This window comes from Mobula birostris, chromosome 15 (genome assembly GCF_030028105.1).
Source record: "Mobula birostris isolate sMobBir1 chromosome 15, sMobBir1.hap1, whole genome shotgun sequence".
NCBI lineage: Eukaryota > Metazoa > Chordata > Chondrichthyes > Myliobatiformes > Myliobatidae > Mobula > Mobula birostris.
Window position 1 is genome coordinate 66,080,891 of NC_092384.1, and position 23,591 is coordinate 66,104,481.

General features: G+C 39.7%; 1 protein-coding gene across 4 annotated transcripts; it reads right to left on the reverse strand.

Annotated features, from left to right (window-relative positions):
* Positions 1 to 428: 428 nt before the first annotated feature.
* cenpn (centromere protein N) lies at positions 429 to 22,713 on the reverse strand. Of its 4 annotated transcripts, none has more exons than XM_072279943.1 (12): positions 22,169 to 22,238; positions 19,315 to 19,397; positions 18,850 to 19,026; positions 16,130 to 16,175; positions 15,253 to 15,309; positions 15,071 to 15,150; positions 12,739 to 12,909; positions 8,779 to 8,880; positions 7,792 to 7,849; positions 7,003 to 7,121; positions 3,794 to 3,920; positions 429 to 3,278 (listed from the first exon to the last, which is right to left on the reverse strand). In XM_072279943.1, exons 3-12 carry the CDS (start codon positions 19,015 to 19,017, stop codon positions 3,166 to 3,168), a joined length of 1,041 nt encoding a protein of 346 aa, XP_072136044.1. In that variant the 5' UTR covers positions 19,018 to 19,026; positions 19,315 to 19,397; positions 22,169 to 22,238; the 3' UTR covers positions 429 to 3,165. The 4 variants fall into 4 exon arrangements, with proteins under 4 accessions (XP_072136044.1, XP_072136045.1, XP_072136042.1 ...); XM_072279944.1 differs by having other exon boundaries at positions 19,315 to 19,394; positions 22,169 to 22,209; XM_072279941.1 differs by lacking the exons at positions 19,315 to 19,397; positions 22,169 to 22,238 and adding an exon at positions 22,636 to 22,713.
* Positions 22,714 to 23,591: the final 878 nt, after the last annotated feature.

Genomic DNA, 23,591 nt, shown 5'->3' on the forward strand with positions numbered 1-23,591 from the left:
TGAGGGCATGTCAAAGTCCTGAGTTACCAAACAAATCTTGTTCGGAGATGACCATCCAGTGTATGAAATACACTTTGAAGGTGGATCTTTGACACCATCGTTACTCAGTTGGACAGAGTCAACAGGCACTCAATCATCTCTCCCTTCCCTCTGCCAACACTTACCCCCTCCCCCACAATCAATTGGTCAACCAATTTCCTCCACTAGGTTTGCCATTAATCAAGTGTGCAGGCAATTTCTCAAAGCTGGCCATCAGCACCTCTCCCCCCCCCCCCCCCACCACCACCAGCGTTACTCAAGCATAAGATATTCAACTTTCAACACTTAAAATACATCACACAAGGATTCAAGTAACCACAAAAAAATTCTTACACAAAAATTTTACAACATGCAAATATATTTCAATAATTTTACAGCACTTTATTGTACAATCAGAACAGATAAAATAAACTGGATTTCAATTTAATTTCAAAAGCAGATGAAAAATCTATTCCCATCCAATAAATTTGTTTCCAACCATATATAAAATTATCACTATGATGTTCTATTATTCATCAGTTAGATCTTCATCAACAGAGAATGCTTATCCAATATTATAACTGGTTTACACACAAAATAATGCATGCAGTGAACAAGAACCAGGTTAATTTCTTCAGCCTGCAGAGATAGTAATCTTTAGCTTGATTCAAGTCAAAAACAGAGTTTGAGTTCCATTTCAGATTGCTATGATAATGCAGGACCCAGCTTTACTCTTGTGGAAAATAATAGCACAAGTATTTACTGTCAAGATTAGAGTACAGAGATGGACACAGAACAAAACAAACTTAATATTTGCACAACTTCTCTGATGCAAACTGAACTTAATTCCAAGGCAGACAGAATCTTTCACAAGTTTGGCAACAGCAGATTTAAGTACTGATGACTTTGTAAATCTGCTTTTTGCACATTAAACTCAAATTAAGCAAAATACAATGACTCAGCTAATACTGTAGTAGTTATCAATATGGGCTAAAGGGAAAGTTTTGTTTTAATAAATGAATTTTAAGCCCAAAATTTATTAAAAGCATGGGACTGAACCACATTAGCAACCCAGTCTCTTTTTTCCCCATAAAATCTAACCCGTTATTTTTATTTTCTGCATAAACAGAATGTTCTGGTTTGCTTGCAGCTGAATGTGGATGTGCATTAATACACCAACAGATTACTGTTTTGCTTGGTAGAGGGAGTCTATTCAATTTTTCTCGGCCTGAAGTAGCCACCAGCTTTGAGGGTGAGGAAAAAAAAACCCGGCACGTACCGGCAAAATGATGTCCAAGGACAAATGATAACCGCATTTTTACTTAAATGATGCATAATTATGATTGATTTTCTTGGAAGGCAAGAACAATTCACCCCATTTCAAAAACAAAAATATCTGCAGCTGTAGTACAACACGAATAATCCAAAACCACGAAGATAATAGCTGTTCAGTGTGGGGGAGAACACTTCCTGAAACACACTTATTTTCTTCAACTGTCTTTCTTCCTGTCAAAAATTTGATAATTCACAAATGCAGGAGTTTGACAGAAGGCAGAATGGGAATGGTATGTAATCATTTTCTCCAAGCTAGTGATCTGAGCTTCTATGAGAGGAATATTCCATTGTAATACTTTGCTTCAAGGTGACATTCACCTATTACTGTTCAAATTTTTAAAATATAAATGGTCTAAATAATTAGTTAGATCAGTGGCAGAACTTTAAATTTCAGAAAGTTGAAAAAGATGTCAGAAAATTGGGGCAGGTGGAGAAGAGAAAAATTGGTTATTAATGGAAAATTCATGGGATAATTAGTTTTTGGTGCCACTATAAAATTAATAGTAGGATAAATAAAATTACATCATTGCAAGAGGAATAATAAAAAAAATGTTTTAAAACCAAGAATAGGAGACAAGTTTATTTTCTGCTAAGACAGTTAAATTTCCAGATTAACTAAAATAGTTTAAAATCAATGATATTGAAAACAGGACTTGCCCAGAGACCAGTGAAAGATGAATTTAAAACAAAAAGCACCTACAAAATATCACTATGGAAGTAGATGTCAGCTTAAGTACTGCAATTGCACCAATACTTCAATCTTTTGTTTGCCGAGATTAGAGGAGAGAGAATGTTTCATTATTTCAAGGGTGAATATTGATCGAAGACCAATTTAAAAAGAACAAATCCCAAGCAGGATCAAGTATCATAATTTTGGAGGGCTCGACTGGTGAGCAGAGCATCTGCAAATACTGAGACATTTTTAGAAAGAAACTTCCTGTATATCAAATTTATGTGAAACTACTGAATGGCTTTAATATGTCTGGAAGTGCACCGTAGCTAATGAGAAAAATGTTCAAATACAGAACAAGGACCAAAAGTTAAATACATATCTAGCAAAGCTCTAACATCAAAATCAAGATGTTCAGGAGATTATAAAATGCTGACAAAGGAAAGGCTACCGAGTACACTATGAACTATTCCTCACTGTTTCACAAAACAACAGCTATAGGATCTTTTCTGCTAACTGAGCACAAAGATAAATCTCATGCTTATAGTCTTATTTAAAAGAAAAAAAATCTCTGAAAATGCACAATGTCCTCAACACTGCACTGACATGTCAGCTCAGATTTTTCTTAAGGTCCTGGAGTGATTTAAAGTGCTGTAAACCACAATGCAATTACTTAACTGAAGTTTTGTCAGTATTTTTTTTTAAAAACTCCTTTGACATGGTTATGTTTCACATGATGATAGCCCCTAGATACTGGAACAAGTGCTGTAACACACCTACAAGTCCAAAGAGTTACTTCAATGAACTATTAACTACTAACCTCAGTTATCTCTCCCACCATACTCACAGAGAACCAAACCCACCTTCCAAAAGTGGGGGGGGCGGGGGGGGGGAATCACTGCTTGTAAATGATAAACAAGCATACCAAGAATCATCATGTCAATAAATCTGTCTGAGGTTTTGTCTGAATAATGGAATTCATTTCAAGATCTTCACAATGCCACACCATTCAGACTATGCAAAGTTTTGGTTAGCATATCAGGGGTATCCAAAAGGTACGTTATAAACACAGGAACAGAAAGATTTTTTCCATAGGAAACATACAAATATTTACAAAATACCCTTTGATTTGTACTACAGAGCTAAAGAGCTGATGTATTATGTCCAACAGTCCTTTTGTCTGTGATCTTGAAATAATTCTTCCCCTTTTCTGCGATACTGCTGAACATAGTTGAAATGGGGACATCAGCAATCCCTTGAAAAACAAACATAGAAAATTGCCATGCTTATTGACAGAATTATCCTGTTTTCAATCAAACCAAATTTTCAATTATTCTGTGAACATTTCCCACCCCATTTCAATCTGAACAAATCACAAAGGAAAGTGAAGCTTGAAATTTAATATTTAGCACCAACTTCAATGAATATTAACAATATGAACAGCACCTCTTTAGTTTTCCCACCCATCACCTCCCAGCTTGTACTCCTTCCCCTCCCCCAACCTCATTCTTCCTCATTCCTTTCCAGTCCTGATGAACGGTCTCAGCCCAATATATCGACTATTCCTTTCCACTGATGCTGCCTCACTTGCTGAGTTCCTCCAGTGTTTTGTGTTACAGCAGAAGAGTTTTGTATTAACTATAGTTGCAATCAATGAATTCGTGGCACTGGAATTTCTGTTCTAGTTCTGTTTTAGTGCTTATTGCGAGGCTGACAAAAACAAAACAGATAAGACACAAGGTAATGAATGCAAGGGCAACATAAACCTACCCAATTCTGGTAGTGCTCTCAACGATTCAAGAATATTCGGACTGGAAAATTTTGCCACACATCGAAATGGTTTATTTCTGTCTGATAAAATTCCCATGTTGCGTTCATCCTTAAAGACTGTTTGTAACTGACAAGACAACATGACTTATTAGTGGTGATGTAACAACAGGAAAAAATCAAGCAGTGCAGCATCTTTTACTTTCATGAAAACTCTTCTGTATTTGACACTGGAAGCAGTCAGGTTCCTGCTCCTAGTCAACAGCACCCTCCTGCTGATAAAATACTTGGACAACATTTGTTCCAGTGGGCAAGGACTTGTAACCAAGACTGGCACTGAAACATTCAGCAAAAGGCAAAATATTGTCACTGGGGCACAGGGAATTGAGTCAGATTGATATCGCACAGAAGCAGACCTCTTGGCCCATTATGTCTAGAACCATCCAATTATAATACATACCACTCAATCTTTCCAACCAATAGCTCAACCCATATAACCATATAAAAATTACAGCACGGAAAAAGGCCATCTCGGCCCTTCTAGTCCGTGCCGAACTCTTACTCTCACCTAGCCCCACCGACCTGCACTCAGCCTATAACCCCCCATTCCTTCCCTGTCCATATATCTATCCAATTTAACTTTAAACGACATCGAACCTGCCTCAACCACTTCTGTTGGAAGCTCGTTCCACACAGCTACCACTCTCTGAGTAAAGAAGTTCCCCCTCATGTTACCCCTAAACTTTTGCTCTTCAACTGTCAACTCATGTCCTCTTGTTTGAATCTCCCCCACCCTCAATGGAAAAAGCCTATCCACGTCAACTCTATCTATCCCCCTCATAATTTTTAAATACCTCTATCAAGTCCCCCCTCAACCTTCTACGTTCCAAAGAATAAAGACCCAACTTGTTCAACCTTTCTCTGTAATTTAGGTGATGAAACCCAGGTAACATTCTAGTAAACCTTCTCTATACCTCTCTATATTTTGTTGACATCTTTCCTATAATTCGGTGACCAAAACTGTACACAATACTCCAAATTTGGCCTCACCAATGCCTTGTACAATTTCAACATTACATCCCAACTCCTATACTCAATGCTCTGATTTAAAAAGGCCAGCATACCAAAAGCTTTCTTCACCACCCTATCCACATGAGATTCCAACTTCAGGAAACTATGCACCATTATTCCTAGGTCCCTCTGTTTTACGGCATTCTTCAATGCCCTACCATTTACCATGTATGTCCTATTTTGATTAGTCCTACCAAAATGTGGCACCTCATATTTATCAGCATTAAACTCCATCTGCCATCTTTCAGCCCACTCTTCTAACCGGCCTAAATCTCTCTGCAAGCTTTGAAAACCTACTTCATTATCCACAACTCCACCTATCTTAGTGTCATCTGCATACTTACTCATCCAATTTACCACCACATCATTAATGTATATGACAAATAACACTGGACCCAGTACAGATCCCTGAGGTACACCACAAGTCACTGACCTCCAACCTGACAAACAGTTATCCACCACCACTCTCTGGCGTATCCCATCCAGCCACTGCTGAATCCATTTTACTACTTCAATATTAATACCTAACGATTGAACCTTCCTAACCAACCTTCCGTGTGGGACCTTGTCAAAGGCCTTACTGAAGTCCATATAGACAACATCCACCGCTTTACTCTGATCAACTTCCCTAGTAACCTCTTCAAAAAATTCAGTAAGATTCGCCAAACATGACCTTCCACGCACAAATCCATGTTGACTGTTCCTAATCAGACCCTGTCTATCCAGATAATTATATATACCATCCCTAAGAATACTTTCCATCAATTTACCCACCACTGACATCAAACTCACAGGCCAGTAATTGCTAGGTTTACTCTTAGAACCCTTTTTAAACAATGGAACAACATGAGCAATATGCCAATCCTCTGGCACCATGCCCGTTTCTAATGACATTTGAAATATTTCTGTCAGAGCCCCTGCTATTTCCACACTAACTTCCCTCAAGGTCATAGGGAATATCCTGTCAGAACCAGGAGACTTATCCACTTTTATATTCCTTAAAAGCGCCAGTACTTCCATCTTCTTTAATCATCATAGTTTCCATAACCTCCCTACCTGTTTCCCTTATCTTACCCAATTCAATATCCTTCTCCTTAGTGAATACTGAAGAAAAGAAATTGTTCAGAATCTCCCCCATCTCTTTTGGCTCCACACATAGCTGTCCACTCTGATTCTCTAAGGGACCAATTTTATCCCTCACAATCCTTTTGCTATTAATATAACGGTAGAAACCTTTGGGATTTATTTTCACCTTACTTGCCAAAGCAAACTCATATCTCCTTTTAGCTTTTATAATTTCTTTCTTAAGATTCTTTTTACATTCTTTATATTCCTCGAGCACCTCATTCTCCATGCTGCCTATATTTATCGTAGATGTCTCTCTTTTTCCAAACCAAGTTTCCAATATCCCTTGAAAACCATGGCTCTCTCAAGCTTTTAACCTTTCCTTTCAACCTAACAGGAACATAAAGATGCTGTACTCTCAAAATTTCACCTTTAAATGACCTCCATTTCTCTATTCTTCCCATAAAACAAATTGTCTCCATCCACTCCTTCTAAATCCTTTCGCATCTCCTCAAAGTTAGCCTTTCACCAATCAAAAATATCAACCCTGGGTCTAGACCTATCCTTCTCCAATAGCTTCAGAAATTAATTACCAACTTATCCTCCATCTTGCTATCAGATACTACTCTAGATTATGATCCATGGAGAAAAATGAAAATTTCATCGCATATCTTCAGCAGTTATTTTAAAATCTTATCAAAAAACTAGCAAATTAATAAAATGGCAGCATTAGGTTAGGTACAACAAGACATTGAATGATTCATAAATCTTCTGAGTTGCACTAAGCTGATTTAGGTTCACTATGGTGAAATAAAATCTGTGGTCCAAGTAGAACACTTTCAAGATCACCTTGTATTGTGACATCAGTCTCAATTATCTATTAATTTCACCAGAGGTTAAATGATAATTCTATGCTGCATACAGGTTTGAAAAAAAAAATCATCTGAATTAGGGTGGCAAGCTCAGCAAATGCTATACACCATATTTTACAAAGCAGAAAGTTACACGCCTTTCCTGGAGACCCACAACCAAGTGTACACCACATCAGAGTACATCAAATGTCACTCAGTGCGTACCCTGTATTGAACTTCTTCCAGTTTTGGTAATGATCCTTCTCCAAATGCTACTGCTGTTAATTTTTTGGCCTCTTCTTTCTCTCTCAAATTTTCTACAGTGATCCTCTGATCTTGTGCTACTTGGGAGAGAAGGGGAAAGAAGTAAGTAAGTGAATGATTTTCAGCAGCTAGATTTTTTCCAAGAAAAAAGGTGAGCGAGAAAAATTCAAATCAAATTTTCAAGGGATCTTTTAGAGTCAATTAAGGATCATAATATTGGCCAGCTGATGCATTAAAAAAAAATCACATTGTGTTCTCAGCAAATTACTGGTGTGGAAAGATGCAGTAACATTTCACTGCTTTCTTTCCCCCAGCCTGTGTAATACATAACTGACCCAAATGCCATGATCATCATGGTGAATATTTAGCAATCTTCCAGAAAGATTAAAGTTCCCCCAATCATTGCGAACAAACCACAGTATTAAGTACAAATCTGTGCTGTATGCCTTGACTATGTAGTTTGCAGGACTAAATGCACTTGCCCATCCTCACTTCTAAGATATTCTTCCACAAGTAAAATAAAAGAAATAAAATTACAGTACTTACTGCAATATGGAATACCAGTATGATATTCTACACATTAACTTCCCTCCCACAGCATGTCAAAATCTAACACTGAGAAATGGCAAAATTTTACCTAGTATTTCTTGCTCAGGGCATCTCACCATGGGACTGTTCTACATTAGTCTTAAGCAAAACATAACTGTTAAAATGAAATTGTGTGCACTAAAACAAGAAATAAAACAATACCAGAATTCTGGTTGGAGTTCAGCTGTTGTAAAGGTCTTCTGTAATGTGCAGAAAGTGTCTGAAATGAAAATAGAACATAAATAGAATACCAATACCACACAAGTACACAGAACTTTAATACAGAATTACTTAAAATGCTCTGGAGGGCATTGCTTGGAAGAGTTGTTTAAGGGCTCTTGGGACAGCTAACAAAATGACAAACTTGGGATATTGAAGTGTAATTACAGTTTTATATGTTGAACAGAAACTCGTATGCAGGCAAAAGTAGCTTTTAAAGTAGTATTGAATGGGGGAAATGACAAGGTCTTGAGCACGTACACTATTGTTACTGCTATAGATCAAAAGTTAATGCGACCCTACAACACACGCAATCACTGTCTGGTATTGGTGGGGGTGTGGGGTTACTGGACAGGATCAAAAGAAAGTTGTAAACTCAGTCAGCTCCATCATGGGCACTAGCCCCACAGTATCCAGGACATCTTCAAGAAGCAATGCCTCAAAAGGGTGACATCCTTCACCAAGGACCAGATCACCCAGGACATGCCACCTTCTCATTGCCACTAACAGGGAGGTGGTACTGAAGCCTGAAGGCACACATTCAATGAGTCAAGAACAGCTTCCTCCCCTCTGCCATCAGATTTCTGAATTTACATTGAACACTACCTCACCACTTTTTCCCCCTCTTTTTGGACTACTTGTTTAAACTTTTTAAATACTGTATAAATACACACTTCATTGTAAATTACAGTTATTTTATTATGTACTGCTGCCATAAAATAACAAATTTCACGACATATACCGGCGATATTAAACCTGATTCTGATTCAATATTTGACTCACTACATCTAGATACTTTCTTTGGAGGGGCAAGGAGGAAAAAGAAGAAACACAAGGGTAGATTTAGGAAAAGCAAAAGACCAGGTGAAATAACCAATCCAGATCAAAATTATGGAACTTGCTACAGGAGAAAAGAATACTTTGGAATACCGGGTTATATCTTTTAAGAGCGATGTCTCGGAGGGAATTCAAGCAATGGCCTCGAAGATCCAGCTCCTTGAGCATGTTATGTTCAGTTGCAAGAACCAGAGCCTGTAAGTAAAATTGAGACATTTTAAGCATAAGCATTTTTCCTTAAGCTTGGGCCCCAAACATTTAACATTAACAAAAGTCTAAGCAGTGACAAAGATAAATTACAGTCCAAAGTCCATACCAAAAATAGAAAGGCAAGTAGAAAATGGTGATTCAATAGTATGAAAAATATTAACCTTTAAAGTAAACTGAAATCGCTTCAGCATGTTAATTGGAAAATAATTAAAATCATACTTATACAGAGGATTGCACATTAATCTAAAAAACCTGTTTGATAGGAATAAAGAATTGAAAGGAATAAAACATAGCCATATTTGCAACTAAAAAAATAATTTTCTCTAAAGGGTGGTGCCAAAAGGATGCATTTTATTATCTGTTAAATTATTTGTAACATTTCAAATGCTTTCTGCAAATTCAGTTCTTGCACTTATCGCATTACTTCCCTGACATTGCTTTTTGCTAGTCCATTATAAAGAGGACAGGTTTTAAAATTTGGAAATACATTAGTAGTAGAAACTAACTACAAGGATAAGCAGTTATCCAACTCAAAAATTAGAAAAACAAACTAGAAACACAATATATCTCTTGTTACATTCCCTGCAAGATACAATTAGAGGCCAGTGTATTAGACTTTATTAAAGCCTTAGATTTAAAATACTCAGTAAACAAATATTTGGCTATCAAACCATGTAATTGCAAAATAAACTGTTATGCTGCATTTCTAACTATCAAATAGAACTATTCATCAGCAAACGCCTTTCTTCAAGAGCATTTTAGACTGCCAAGGATGGTATCTCATGATTGACGGCCATTTGGCTTGTGTTTTCAGTGAGTCTCAAGTAGACACACTACACCAGATGTTTATTTTCCATGCTAGAAATTGAACGTTGTGAACTTCTAGCAAGAGATCAAGTCTAGTTCTGAACTCTCCACATCTTTAAGGTTCAGACATTTAGCTGATAAGCATACTATGCCACTGAATGAAAACAGATAATTCAACAGCACACATCAATCAACATGATACATCTTGCATCTTGGGGTATGGCAGTGATACAGCAGTTAACTTGTTGCATTTGTAATCCTCAATCAAGTTCAAATCCCAGTTGGGCATCTTTAGAATTTAAATTTAATTCATCATCTATAAAGAGAAAGCAAGCAGTCAACAGTAAAGTCAGTGGACCACAACATGTACATGCTGGAAATCTGAAAAAGAAACAAAGAAAAACTGGAAACGTATTGCAGATCAGGCCCATCCACAGAGGAAGTAGTACAAGGCCTTGTAAAATTATTCAGTTCACAACCCTTTGTTCATATAAATGAGTATAACAACCATGAATTTTGATCAATTTGACTGAGAATTTTTATTTGTGAATCACATGCTGCCCCACCCCACAGTTAAGCCTAGAAAACAGGGAAAACTGTAAAGCATATGCCAAAAATTCAAAAACTGAAGTGTCAGCAGTTCAAATGTATCATCCCTCTTTGTTCAGTATTTGGTTGAACCATTTTTCACAGCTATTACAGCCAGTAGTCTTTTTGGACAAGTCCCCATGAACTTTGCACAACATGATAGAGAAAGATTTGCTTATTCCCCCTTGCAAAATTGCGCAAGCTGTGCCAAGTTAGTTGCGGAGTGGTGGTGGACAACAATCTTGAGGCCTTGCCATTGATGTTTGAAAAGGTTAAGGTCAGTTCTCTGACTGGGCCACTCAAGGACACCAATTTTCTTCATTTGAAGCTATTCCATAGTTGCTCCGGAAGTGTGCTTTGGGTCATTGTCCTACTGAAAGAAGAATTTCCTCCCCAGTTTAAGCTTTCTGGCAGAGGCTAGCAGGCTTTTATCCAGGATCTCTATTTAGGAGCATCAATCCTGACCAGATTTCCAATCCCTGCTGCTGAAAAGCATCTGCAGAGCATCTTGCTACCTCCTCCATACTTTACAGTACGGATGGTGTTACCTGGCTGACGTGCAGCATTAGATTTATGCCACACATACCCAAAATGTTCCACTTTAGTCCTATCTAATCACAAGACCTCCTTCCACATCTTTACAATGTCTTCCAAGTGACATTTTGCGATCTTTACAGACAAGACAATGCTTTTTTTTTTAAAGCCAGGTCTGACTCCTTGCCATTCTTCCATAAATACCCTTTTGTGCAAGGCCTTAGAGAATGCAGAGCCATGAACTTCATCTCCAGTTGCACCCGCTGACTTCTGCAGCTCACTCAGTGACTGTTGGTGTCATAGTAGCCTCTCCAACAAGTGCTGTTCTTCTCTGGTGACTCAGTTTAGAGGGGCAGCCCGACCTAGGCGGTATGGCTGTTGTTTCATATCACCCTGCACCCGCACTTTTTCCATGAAGACTGCAATGAGCTCCAAGGTGTGTTCAGTGCCTTTGAAATGGTCCTGTACCCTTTCCCTGATTAGCACTTCTCTAACATTTCCCTTACTTGTCTTGAATGCTCTTTTCTCTTCATTTTGGTTTGATCTGTTGAAAATCTACCGTACTGTTAAGAGAGAGAGGGGCATTTATTCTAATGAATTCATTGAAACAGGTGATTCTCCAATTTTCTATATCAATAAATTGGGTGAATTAGTGAGGTAATACTGTATATTGCACCTGAGGAAAGTTAGCATAATTACAAAGGGGATGAATACTCTTTTTTAAAGCATCAACTTTAATTTTCAATTTTTATTAAATTGTTGACTGGTTTCAGAATTTTTCTTTTGATTTGACATGATGCACAATGTTTTGTACATTAATTCAAAAAATTCTACTTCAGGTTTTTAAATTTAGAAAATGAGACATTAATATGTGGAGGCTGAACACTAAAGTACTGAATATTAACATTTCAGGTTAATATTTTTGTTTCCAAACTCATGAACTGAAATGTTAACTTGTTTCTCTCAGCACAAATGTCACCAGACTTGCAGAATATTTCCATTTTAGATTTACCGCAGTATGTCTATTACTTATGGCCAATTGCTTGCTTATTCACTGATTTTCTAAGGTATGAACATTGGGGAAAGTTTAGGTTCAAACTTGGTCTCTTGGTGAGGGAATTGCTAGGACTGTTTGTGGGAGAGTTATTAATCTGCAATGGCAATTCTTTCTCTTTCTGCAGATGCTGCCAGACCTGCTGAGTATTTTCAGCACTTTCCATTTTTATCTTTTTTGAAAACCCATACGGTCGGGTATGACTTTCACTCAATAGTCCGCCTCAGGAAAAAGTTGGCATCCTTGCCCAGTCTGGTCATTGTGACATGAAATGGCTTCAAAAATAGCCCAGCAAACCACTCAGTTCAAGGCAATTGGGAATTAGAAAAAAATTGCCAGGCTTGCCAGCAAAGCCCAAATCCTGGAAAATGATCTTAAGGAAAAAGCTGTACAATTTGCACTTAATACTTTGATTCAGCACAAAGAAAGGCATGGACGCCTTGTAGAAAACAATGCAAAGATTGAACTTGGATTTATTATTCCACCCTCCCATACTCCCCCGCCTTCCCCTCTTTGTTAATGTATTGAGAGGCATGCATAGAAATGGTACTGAAAAAGGAAATAATGTTAATAGAAGTTAAAGTTTTTTTAAAATCACACGTACTTTAAAACATAGTGAAATGTGTCATTTGCATTAACCAACACACACCTGAGTGTGTGCGGGGGGGGGTGGGAGGTGGGAGGGAGGGAAAAACAGCCTGTAGGTGTTGCCATATCTCCTGGTGCCAAAATAGCATGCCCATAATGCTTGGCAAAATAATACAGAACACAAAAAGCAACAAAATGACAATAGCAAAACAAGCCTTTTCCTCACTGCCACGCACAAAAAACAAACTGGATAATAGGTAATTTCATTTTACCTGAGAAACATACACTCTGTACTGTGCAGCAAGGCTAGACATGAAAACATAAGGGGTCTGTGGGTAGTAGACTACGTATGAAGGTCTTTGCTGGTTAGGTGGGGAATGACGTTTACCCCAAGCAATTCTGATCCAGACAGCTTCCTTGTGTTCTAAGATGTTAATCATGACCTGAGGCAGGTAAAAACAAAATAAAATCAAGAACATTAAATAAAATGCTACAAAAATAGTAAATCAATTAGCCAATAGACTTAAAATGAAAATACAAGACTTCCCTCACTTAATTTCTTCTATCACACTTCCAATTAAGATGCAAATATATAATTAAGGCAACTTGGTTAAGAGAACCCTCGGAAGTCAGGAAGAGTAATTGAAATCCTATCCAAGATTTAACACAACAGACAAATCTGTTATATAGTTATCTCCCTGAAGTTCGGGATTATTAACCGAAGGGAGAACATCATTCATCAATCAGAAGCAATCAGGTCAGGTGACATCTCTGAAGAGAGAAATACAAGACCATAAGAAACAAGAGCAAAACTAAGCCATTCGGCCCATTGAGTCTGCTCCACCATTCTATCATGAGTGATTTATTATTCACCTCAACCCCATTTTCCTGCCTTCTCCCTGTAACCTTTGATTCTCTTAGTAATCAGGAACCTATCAACCTCCGTTTTAAATATACCTAATGAATTGGTCTCCATCGCCGTCCATGGCAACAAGTTCCACAGATTCACCGCCCTCCGGCTTAAAAAACTCCTCATCTCTGATCTACAGGGATGTCCTTGCATTCTGAGGCTGTGCCTCATATTTCCAGGTCAATGGTTTTCCTTTTGTCAACTAACTCAAATTTCAAGTCTCTACAGTATTTTGCTATATCAAATTTGAATTGGGACTCCATTATAAAAACAGCTACTTGTGCACATTGATTAGTCATTCACCTTTTGTCACTTGTGTACCATTGATGCTAAATTTGACTGCAGACAGAAATTGCAACTCAAAAATACATTGAAGGAAAAATACTGGCTTGGAAATCAGGAACTGCTCTTATTTGAAATAGCACTATGGGATCTTTCCTGTTGACCTAAAGGAACAGTTTAGCATCTCCAACAGCAAAATACTCCCTCAGTACCAGCCTGGACTGCATTTAAGTGCTGGTGCACAGAACTCAAACTTTCCAACATTAATGCTAATACTAACCCACAACCAAAGCTGATTTGCTTTTAATATGCAAGAACATAATTTTAAGAAAGTATATAAATTGAACTAAGAATAAATAACCATTTAAATGGGTGTCACAGTAGCATAGTGGTTTGCATGATGCTATTACAGCTTGGGGTGTCAGAATTTAGAGTTTAATTCCAACCCTATCTGCAAGAAGTTTGTACATTCTTCCCGTGAGCATGTGGGTTTCCTAGCACATTCCAAAGATGCACTGGTTAGTAGGTTAATTGTTCATTATATATTGTCCTATGATTAGGCAAGGGTTAAATAGGGGGGTTGCAGGGTGGTGCAGCTTTTTGGGCCAGAAGGGCCCATTTGTTTCATGCTTTATTGCTAAATAAAATTAGAGCTGTTAAGATCATAAATTTTGGATTCTGGTTGAGTGCAGAGCAGTTATTAATACACTAGCTCAAATTGCCAGCATGTGATAATAGGTTCCAGCATTAAACTGCCAGTAGTCCCTGCCACCTCCCGACATCATCCCATGACAATGATTCCAAGGATCCTATACCCTAAAGGGCTTTTCAAATTGTCAGTTGAGCACTGCAATGCAGGAAATTGCTAGTAATATTCAAAGTATAACAGAAATTCAACATTATTTCAGGAATTATGTTGGATAAAATCAGCCCAATAAAATTGAGACTGATTAGTCCAAGTACAACATCCTCCTACATTCGAATAGAGGAACAGTCAATGATAAAGGTAATTTCAATTTAATGAAGTTAGCTTTCATGTTTTTAATCATTTAAATTAATTTAAAAACCCAATTTTTAAAAATTACTTCCATTATCTGCAAATTGTTGGATTTTCATTTAAAAAATATTTAGTTGACTTTTAACTAATTTTGTTTCTCAATGTCATAAAGTATTCTGTTAGAAACGTTCAGAGTCCTTGACAGTTTGAATGCTGTGAGAAATTTGGGGATATGACAGAGTTGCAAAGAAAACCTGACAGCGGCGAGCATGCCCATCTGGCCAGTTCAAAACCATAACACAATGCTGTCAAGATCATGAGAATCTAGGCATGTCCCCAACTGGTATCAAAGCTAGCAGCTCACAACCTGCCACAAAACCTGGTTCCCGGTAGGTCAGTAAGCTTCTCTGCTTACATTTCTTATGAGCATTTCAAGGTTTCTTCCAAAGGTCTCTCTGAAGACTTGAAAGTCAAATAACTTCGCCTCTTCTGCATCTGAAAAGAGCACAAGTTTGTCTCAGAATACTGCAACAGATAGTTAACACCTAAATATAGTGAAAAGACACAGCCATAGCAAGACTAAGATTGTTATATCACCTTTTGAACTGAACATTTGGTAGGTACACCATCTTCTCTTAGGGAATGCACAATTACCTACAAGAAAAGCCATTCAGAAAATCATATTTTATGAAAATTGCAGTCTTATTTCAGTGGCTTGATTAAGTAAAGTTGTCCAGCACCCTTTTTCATTATATATTAAACCATAGAGAATGAATTCCAATATTTTTGTCTTATTTCTCAAATGGACATTCCGCTTGAGTATTATGGTTAACAATCTGCTAAAACAGTGACTAATGGTGGGTAACATTTTTTAAAAGTATATTCACACTGTAGCTGCACACTAAGGAGCACCTGAAGTGTAACTGTTCGAAGCTGTGAGCTACAAAATACTGGGCATTGATGACTTCACAATGTTATATTAATTGTTAGTGCAACTATTCACACAAAATCCCCTTCACCATTATGCAAACGCAAAATAACTTACACTGCTCCTTCCCATACAGTTCAAACTTCAAAACTTAGAATTTTATTAAATATCTTTCAAAAAGCAACCTTGATATTTAAATAGGAAGATAATGGTACAGGAACAGGCACCAGAACTAGGAAGACTGTTTCCCTATAGAAAAAAAGGCAACAAAAATCAGTGACTGAACTGTCTTCCATGCTCCTAAAATTAAGGTTGAGTGCAGGCATTGCAAACCAGATTGTGAAAAGACAACGGAGGAAAGATCCGTACTTATCAGTAACTTATCTTTCCATAGTACAAAACTTTATCTTGTAAACATTCAATTTTAACATTTGATACCATTTCAAGCAGAATGACTGAATCTGACAAGTGCAAACTGGAAAACATGCTTTGTGTAAATCTTAATTGCAAATCCTACTGTGCAATGATGAAGAAAATAGTACTTACAAATAATATCTAAATCTGCCACCTGCTGGAGGGTTACACCATTTTCCTAGAATAAATTTTAAGACATGAATTTTAAAAAAACAAGTTTTGGAAAACCTTTCGCAGCTCTAGAAACAAATGAGCATGCAATATAAATTACCATAAAACATTTACTTGTCCAAAAAGAAACAGCAGTCAAAATGTACAAATAGATAATTTCAGGATGACAATTCTCTATTATTTCAAATATATTCTTTACCAAAAGGGCAGTCACAGACCATTGAGAGGTTTCACTCACTGAAGAAAACAATCAATACCAAAGGTGCCATAAACTGATAAAGGTAACAAGCTCATTAACTCATTTTTGAATCTGTTCCAGCAGGACTCTACAGTAAGGAAACAGGATTATCAATTCGAAATGAGAACACCAATCTCAATTTTTCAGGTCCTCTTTTTCAGGAAGTCTAACACTGCTCTTACCTCACTACTTACAGGCAATTTACTCTTACTGATTAGAGATTAGATCTAGTACTCATCTCGTCTAAATAGAACAGCATCTCACTTGCAATTTTTTTCATACGTTTAATACCCCATTGATCAGTCATAGCAAATGTCAAAGCACAGTCTCTCTAATATGATCTGTAGTGCAGAGACGGTTTAATTTAATCTGGAGATACAGCACAGTAACAGACCCTTCTGGCACAATGAGTCCACGTCGGCCAATTACACCCAAGTGACCAATTCATCTACTAAAAACAAGTTCTCCACCACCACCACACTCCTCTGGCTAGTGGAACTTGTCTTCACTCTAAATTTCTCCTTTGGCACCTCCCACTTCCTTCAAACAAAAGGTGTAGTCATGGGCACTCACTTGGGTCTCAGCTATGTCTGTCTGTTTCTCAGCTACCTGGAACAGCCTACACTGGTGACCATTCCACACTTTTCCTACATTACGTTAACGAATGCATTGGTGCTGTTTCCTGCATCTAAGCTGAACTTGACTTCATTCACTTTGTCTCCGACTTCCATCATACCCTCAAATTTACCTGGTCCATTTCTGACACCTCCCTCCCCCTTCTCAATCTCTGGAAACAGCTCATCTACTGATGTCTATTACTAACCCACAGACTCTCACAGCTAACAACAGGAATTCTGCAGATGCTGGAAATTCAAGCAACACACATAAAAGTTGCTGGTGAACGCAGCAGGCCAGGCAGCATCTCTAGGAAGAGGTGCAGTCGACTTTTCAGGCCGAGACCCTTCGTCAGGACTCTCACAGCTACCTGGACTATACCTCCTCCCACCCTGTTACTTGTAAAAATGGCATCTCCTCCTTCAGTTCCTCTGCCGCATTTGCTCGCGGGACAAGGCTTTTCATTCCAGAATGAAGGAGCTGTCCTCCTCCTTCAAAGAAAAGGGCTTCCCTTCCTCTACCATCAACGCTGCCCTCAACCGCATCTCCTCCATTTCACGCACGTCTGCTCTCACCTCATCCTACCAAGGATACCTCTTGGCCTCAACTAACACCCCACCAGCAACCAGCACATAATTCTCCCCAACTTCTGCCATCTCCAACGGGATCCCACCACCAAGCACATCTTTCCCTCACCCCCCACTTTCTGCCTTCCACAGGGATTGCACTCCCTAGATGACTCTCTTGCCCATTCGTTCCTCCCCACTGAAAGTGGAACAAGTGCTACACCTTCCCCTACACTTCCTCCCTAACTACTATTCACGGCCCCAAGGTCCTTCCAGGTGAGGCGACACTTCACCTGCGAGTCTGTTGGCGCCATATACTGTGTCTGGTGCTCTCGGTGTGGCCTCTTGTATATCGGTGAGACCCAACGTAGACTGGGAGACCGCTTCACTGAGCACCCTCCCTCCAACTGCCAGATCTCCCAGTGGCCACCCATTTTAATTCCAATTCCCATTCCGATATGTCTATGCATGGTCTCGTCCACTGTCGTGACAAGGCCACACAAAGATCGGAAGAACAACACCTTATATTCTGTCTGGGTAGCCTCTAACCTGATGGCATGAACATTCATTTCTCGAACTTCCAGTAATGCCGCCCCCCCCCTCACCATTCTCCATCCCCTCCCCCCTTTTCTTTCTTCCATGGCCTTCTGTCCTCTTCTATCAAGACTCCCCCCTTCTCCAGCTCTGTATCTCTTTCACCAATCAACTTCCCAGCCCTTTACTTCATAATCCCCCCACTTCAGGTTTCACCTATCACCTTGTGTTTCTCTCCCCTCCTCCCATCTTTTAAATCTATTCCTCACTTTTTTTCTTCAGCCCTGCCAAAGGGTCGCGTCCCGAAACGTCAACTGTACTCTCTTCCATAGATGCTGCCTGGCCTTCTGAGTTCCTCTAGCATTTTCTGCGTGTCGCTTGAATTAATCTAGTAACCCACATGTCTTTGGAATGTGGAAGGAAACCAGGGAACCAGGAGGAGATCCACATGGTCACAGGGAGAACATACAATCTCCTCACAGACAGCCATGGGAACTGAACTCCCCAATAACTGGCACTGTAAAGTGATGTGCTATCTGCTACACTGTGCTGTCTCTTAGTTGAATTGCTCCCAATGACATAGAAGACATGCTGGAATCAAGTTTCTTTAACGTGAGAGACCACAGGGTTTAAAAATTCAGCCAACAGAAATGCTACTTGTCTTGTCGCCGAACTGAATGTCAATTCACCACTCACCCTCAAGTCACCTTATATACTTTGAACAATACCTCACAAAGTGCAGCTAACTGCAAAATCACATCTTTTTTTGTGCCGCCGTTGAAATCTACACTTTGAAGTTGTTCTTCGGACAGAAGATCCCAGGACTTCAACAACTCAGGGAAATCAACCATTCGAAACCTCGAAAGCACCTTAGTTATGTATTCTGCCCCATCCATCTCCAGAACCTACACGTGAAAACACACGCAAAAGATCAATAAAATGCACTGGTGATGGGCGCTGTAAGATGACGAACAGGCTTCAAAGAAACGCTTATAGTGGTTTAGCAAATGAGATGATGTGTACCAAAGTACTATATTGTAGGCATTTGAAAGATATTACTAATGCAGTCTCTGCAAGACTCTAAATTTAGACATAAAAAAAGCAATGTAGTGTAGTGTCCTCTCAAGGGAACATCCTAAGTGAGGCTCTAATTATACTCATCAGTTCACATCCCCATGGGCCACTTCACTCACGTGCCTGACACGCTATTCCAAGCTTTCATGGGATGATATCATCAGGGAGGCAGAGAAAGATCCAAAGATGTGTTGAAAGTCTCCTAGAAAAAAATATAACTCACAGACTCTTGGAAATCCTTGGCTTGTCATTATTCAAAGTGGAGAATGAATATTTGGGATGATTTTGAGAATCTCCAGCTCATACTGCAGGAGCACACAGAAACCTTGCATAGGCTGTGGAAGCCCACCACAGTAGCATTTCACCCATCTCACCGTGTGTCTCATGTCCCATTTGTAGGGGGAACTTGCAGTTCCCACATTAGCTCCATCTGTCAGCTTAGAACCCACACAACTAGAGTTATCCTCAAATCCAAGAATTGAGGAGCATTACTAGTGAACATGAAACACATACAGTGGCATGCAAACATTTGGGCACCCCGGTCAAAATTTCTATTACTGTGAATAGCTAAGCGAGTAAAAGAGGGCTTGATTTCCAAAATGCATAAAGTTAAAGATGACACATTTCTTTAATATTTTAAGCAAGATTACTTTTTTTATTTTCATCTTTTACAGTTTCAGAATAACAAAAAAAGGAAAAGGGGCTGAAGCAAAAGTTTGGACACCCTGCATGGTCAGTACTTAGTAACATCCCCTTTGGCAAGTATCACAGCTTTCTGTAGCCATCTAAGAGTCTTTCAATTCTTGTTTGGGGGATTTTCACCCATTCTTCCTTGCAAAAGCCTTCTAATTCTGTGAGATACTTGGGCTGTCTTGCATGCACTGCTCTTTTGAGGTCTACCCACAGATTTTTGATGATGTTTAGGTCGGGGGACTGTGAGGGCCATGGCAAAACCTTCAGCTTGTGCCTCTTGAGGTAGTCTATTGTGGATCTTGAGGTCTGTTTAGTTTCATTATCCTGTTGTAGAGGCCATCCTCTTTTCATCTTCAGCTTTTTTTTTATTATTAAACAGACGGTGTGATGTTTGCTTCCAGAATTTGCTGGTATTCAATTGAATTTATTCTTCCCTCTACCAGTGAAATGATCCCTGTGCCACTGGCTGCAACACAAGCCCAAAGCATGATCGATCCGCCCCCATGAAGTTCTATTTTAACTTCATCAGTCCACAGGACTGGTTTCCAAAATGCATCAGGCTTGTTTAGATGCTCCTTTGCAAACTTCTGATGCTGAATTTTGTGGTGAGGACGCAGGAAAGGTTTTCTTCTGATGACTCTTCCATGAAGGTCATATTTGTGCAGGTGTCACTGCACAGTAGAACAGTACACCACCACTCCAGAGTCTGCTAAATCTTCCTGAAGGTCTTCTGCAGTCAAACGGGGGTTTTGATTTGCCTTTCTAGCAATCCTACGAGCAGTTCTCTCAGAAAGTTTTCTTGGTCTTCCAGACCTCAACTTGACCTCCACCGTTCCTGTTAACTGCCATTTCTTAATTACATTACGAACTGAGAAAACGGCCACCTGAAAACACTTTGCTATCTTCTTATAGCCTTCTGCTTTGTGGGCATCATTTGTTTTAATTTTCAGAGTGCTCGGCAGCTGCTTAGAGGATCCCATGGCTGCTGATTGTTGGGACAAGGTTTGAGGAGTCAGGGTATTTATAAAGCTTTGAAATTTGCATCACCTGGCTGGCCTTTCCTAACTATGACTGTGAACAAGCCATGGCCCTAACAAGCTAATTAAAGTCTGAGACCTTGGTAAAAGTTAACTGAGAGCTCAAATCTATTGGGGTGCCCAAACTTTTGCATGGTGCTCCTTTCCTTTTCTCCATTCTATAAAATTGTACAAAACAAAAATAATCCACTAATCTTGCTTAAAATGTTGAAAAAAATGTTTAATTTTATGTTTTTTGGAAATCTTTTACTCGCTTAGCTATTCACAGTAACAGAAATTTTGACCAGGGGTGCCCAAACTTTTGCATGCCACTGTATGCACAGTTAACTACAGAGCACTGACAACGTGTTAAATGTAAACAAGGGCTCAAGCCAGCTTCCTGGATTAGTGACAGGGAACTTGCGTTAAGCAGACTACTTTTAGAAACATTTGGAAATAAGTTGCATAAGTACTTTCAGACACAATGCATTTTGCTTGAGAGGGGTAGGTGCCTTCAGACTAACGTTCACCATCACCGATATTTTCCTACTCGGGACATTCTGCATGGGTGCATTGCCGAAGTGGACCGATTGCCATGATGATTAGAACATTAGGCAGTTACCTAGGAAGCACATGGAAGATCAAGGTCGATAATATGAAATAGATACTGATATCAGGGTCTAGAATAGATGATCCTACCTCCACAGATAACGTTTGACCTGCTGGGTCCCTCCGGCACCGCGTTTCTCGCTCCAAATCTCAGCCTCTGAAGCCCCCTCCCACCATTTCCAGAAAAGCAGACATAACATTTCATGATGCCAAGAGTATAAGAACCTCTTGGTAGCAAGGACGGCAATTCTGGAACCTACTGCCCCCAATTAAACTAACTTGAAAAGAAAGCAACGCACTTTGGGTCGAGTCCCGTCCTGATGAAAGGCCGACTGTTTATTCCTCTCCGTAGATGCTGCCTGATCTACTGAGTTCCCCCAACATTTTGTGTGCGTTCAGGAAATCAACAGAGTCGTTTTATTAGGCGCGGCTTTAGATCAGATTTTCAAAACAAAACTGCCGAAGTTACCAATAAATCAGCGCAGATTGTTTAGCTGCAACCTCCGCTGGGTTTTGTAAGGAGAGGAAGCCCCGACTAGTTTACTCAGGACAAGTCCTGCACTCGACTATCTGCCTGTACATGTATCATTGACAGACCTCCACTCGCAACGCCTGCCCGGGTCTCCCCGGTCGCTCAACGCCGGACCAGGCTCACCTGCTCACCGCAATCCCCCTCACCAGAGGCCGGCCCGTGGTCCGCCAAACCCGCGGCTTTTCAAATGAGAGCAGCCAAAGGCCAGGGAGGCCGTTAGGCAAGATGGTCGCCCCGCCGTGCCGCTCTGCCTCTGCACCTCCCTCTACGGCGCCCCCCAGTCCCGGCGAGCGCATAACTACTGCACCTGTCCAAAACTCTTCAAACTGAGCTCTCCTGAGGTAAACTTAGAAACAATTGTGAAACTTCCAAATGGTGCAGGGTTTCGAGTCTAAAACCTGCATCTAAACTTTAAACTAAATAGATTCTTCCCCTCTACAAATACTATTCGACTCCCAAAGTTCCTCCAGCAGATGATTTCCCCTTGTACTATCTCAATGCTGATGTCATGAAATGATCTGTATAGATGGCAAGCAAAATAAAGTTTGTCACTGTAGCTCGGTACATGGGACAATGGTTAACCAACTTACCATTCTGCTGCATTGTGAAACGTTGTTGCCTTTATAAGCTTTCAAGCAACACACATCAAAGTTGCTGGTGAACGCAGCAGGCCAGGCAGCATCTATAGGAAGAGGTGCAGTCGACGTTTCAGGCCGAGACCCTTCGTCAGGACTAACTGAAGAAAGAGCTTTCTCCAGTCTTAGGTTGTTGGTGCAAGGATATCATTCCGAATTCAGATGACCACGAATGTTATTGACTGGTGGCAGCAGCTGTAGTGTTTGTTACAGTGCCTGGAGTGTACAAGTTTTAGCGTAGGAGGCAGAGGGGTGACTTTAGATAGATATAAAAATCATGAAGAGCATAATGGATGGAAGGTGGTCTCATTGATTAGTAAGGGGGAAGGCAGGAGAAAGGGGCTGATAGGGATAAAAAAATCAACTATGATGGAACGGCAGAGCAGATTCGATGGGCTGATTGGCCTATTTCTGTTCCTATGTCTTATAGTCTTCTTCCAAGAGGACCACAACCTTAACGTTGAATTTGGAGGCCTGTGTGCCTCAATGACCCAGGGAGCTATGGTGGCTGGAATCAGTGCCAAACAGGTTATAGGGTAGAGGCCGGACTAAGACTGGTCCACCGGTTCGGGGATTCAGCGCAGGGCTAACAACTCCCACTGGTAAAACAAAATAGCTACAGAAAGAGCAATGAAGAATCCTTCAACATCTGAGTATGATGGTATTCCTGAGTCTCCACCCAGGACTTTCATGACTGACAGTCGCAAAGACCAAGAGGAACCTATTGATATGATGACGGAAGCCCTGAATGCCACCAGAGATAAAGGACCTTCATTGCTGCCCTAAACACCAGTGGCGTCATGGGCAGTAATTAAGTCTTATGGTCTTATTTCATAATAAACGGGAAGTTAACCATTGATATCCCATTCTCCTCAGAATGAGGTACAGATTGATGACATTATTACTTACAG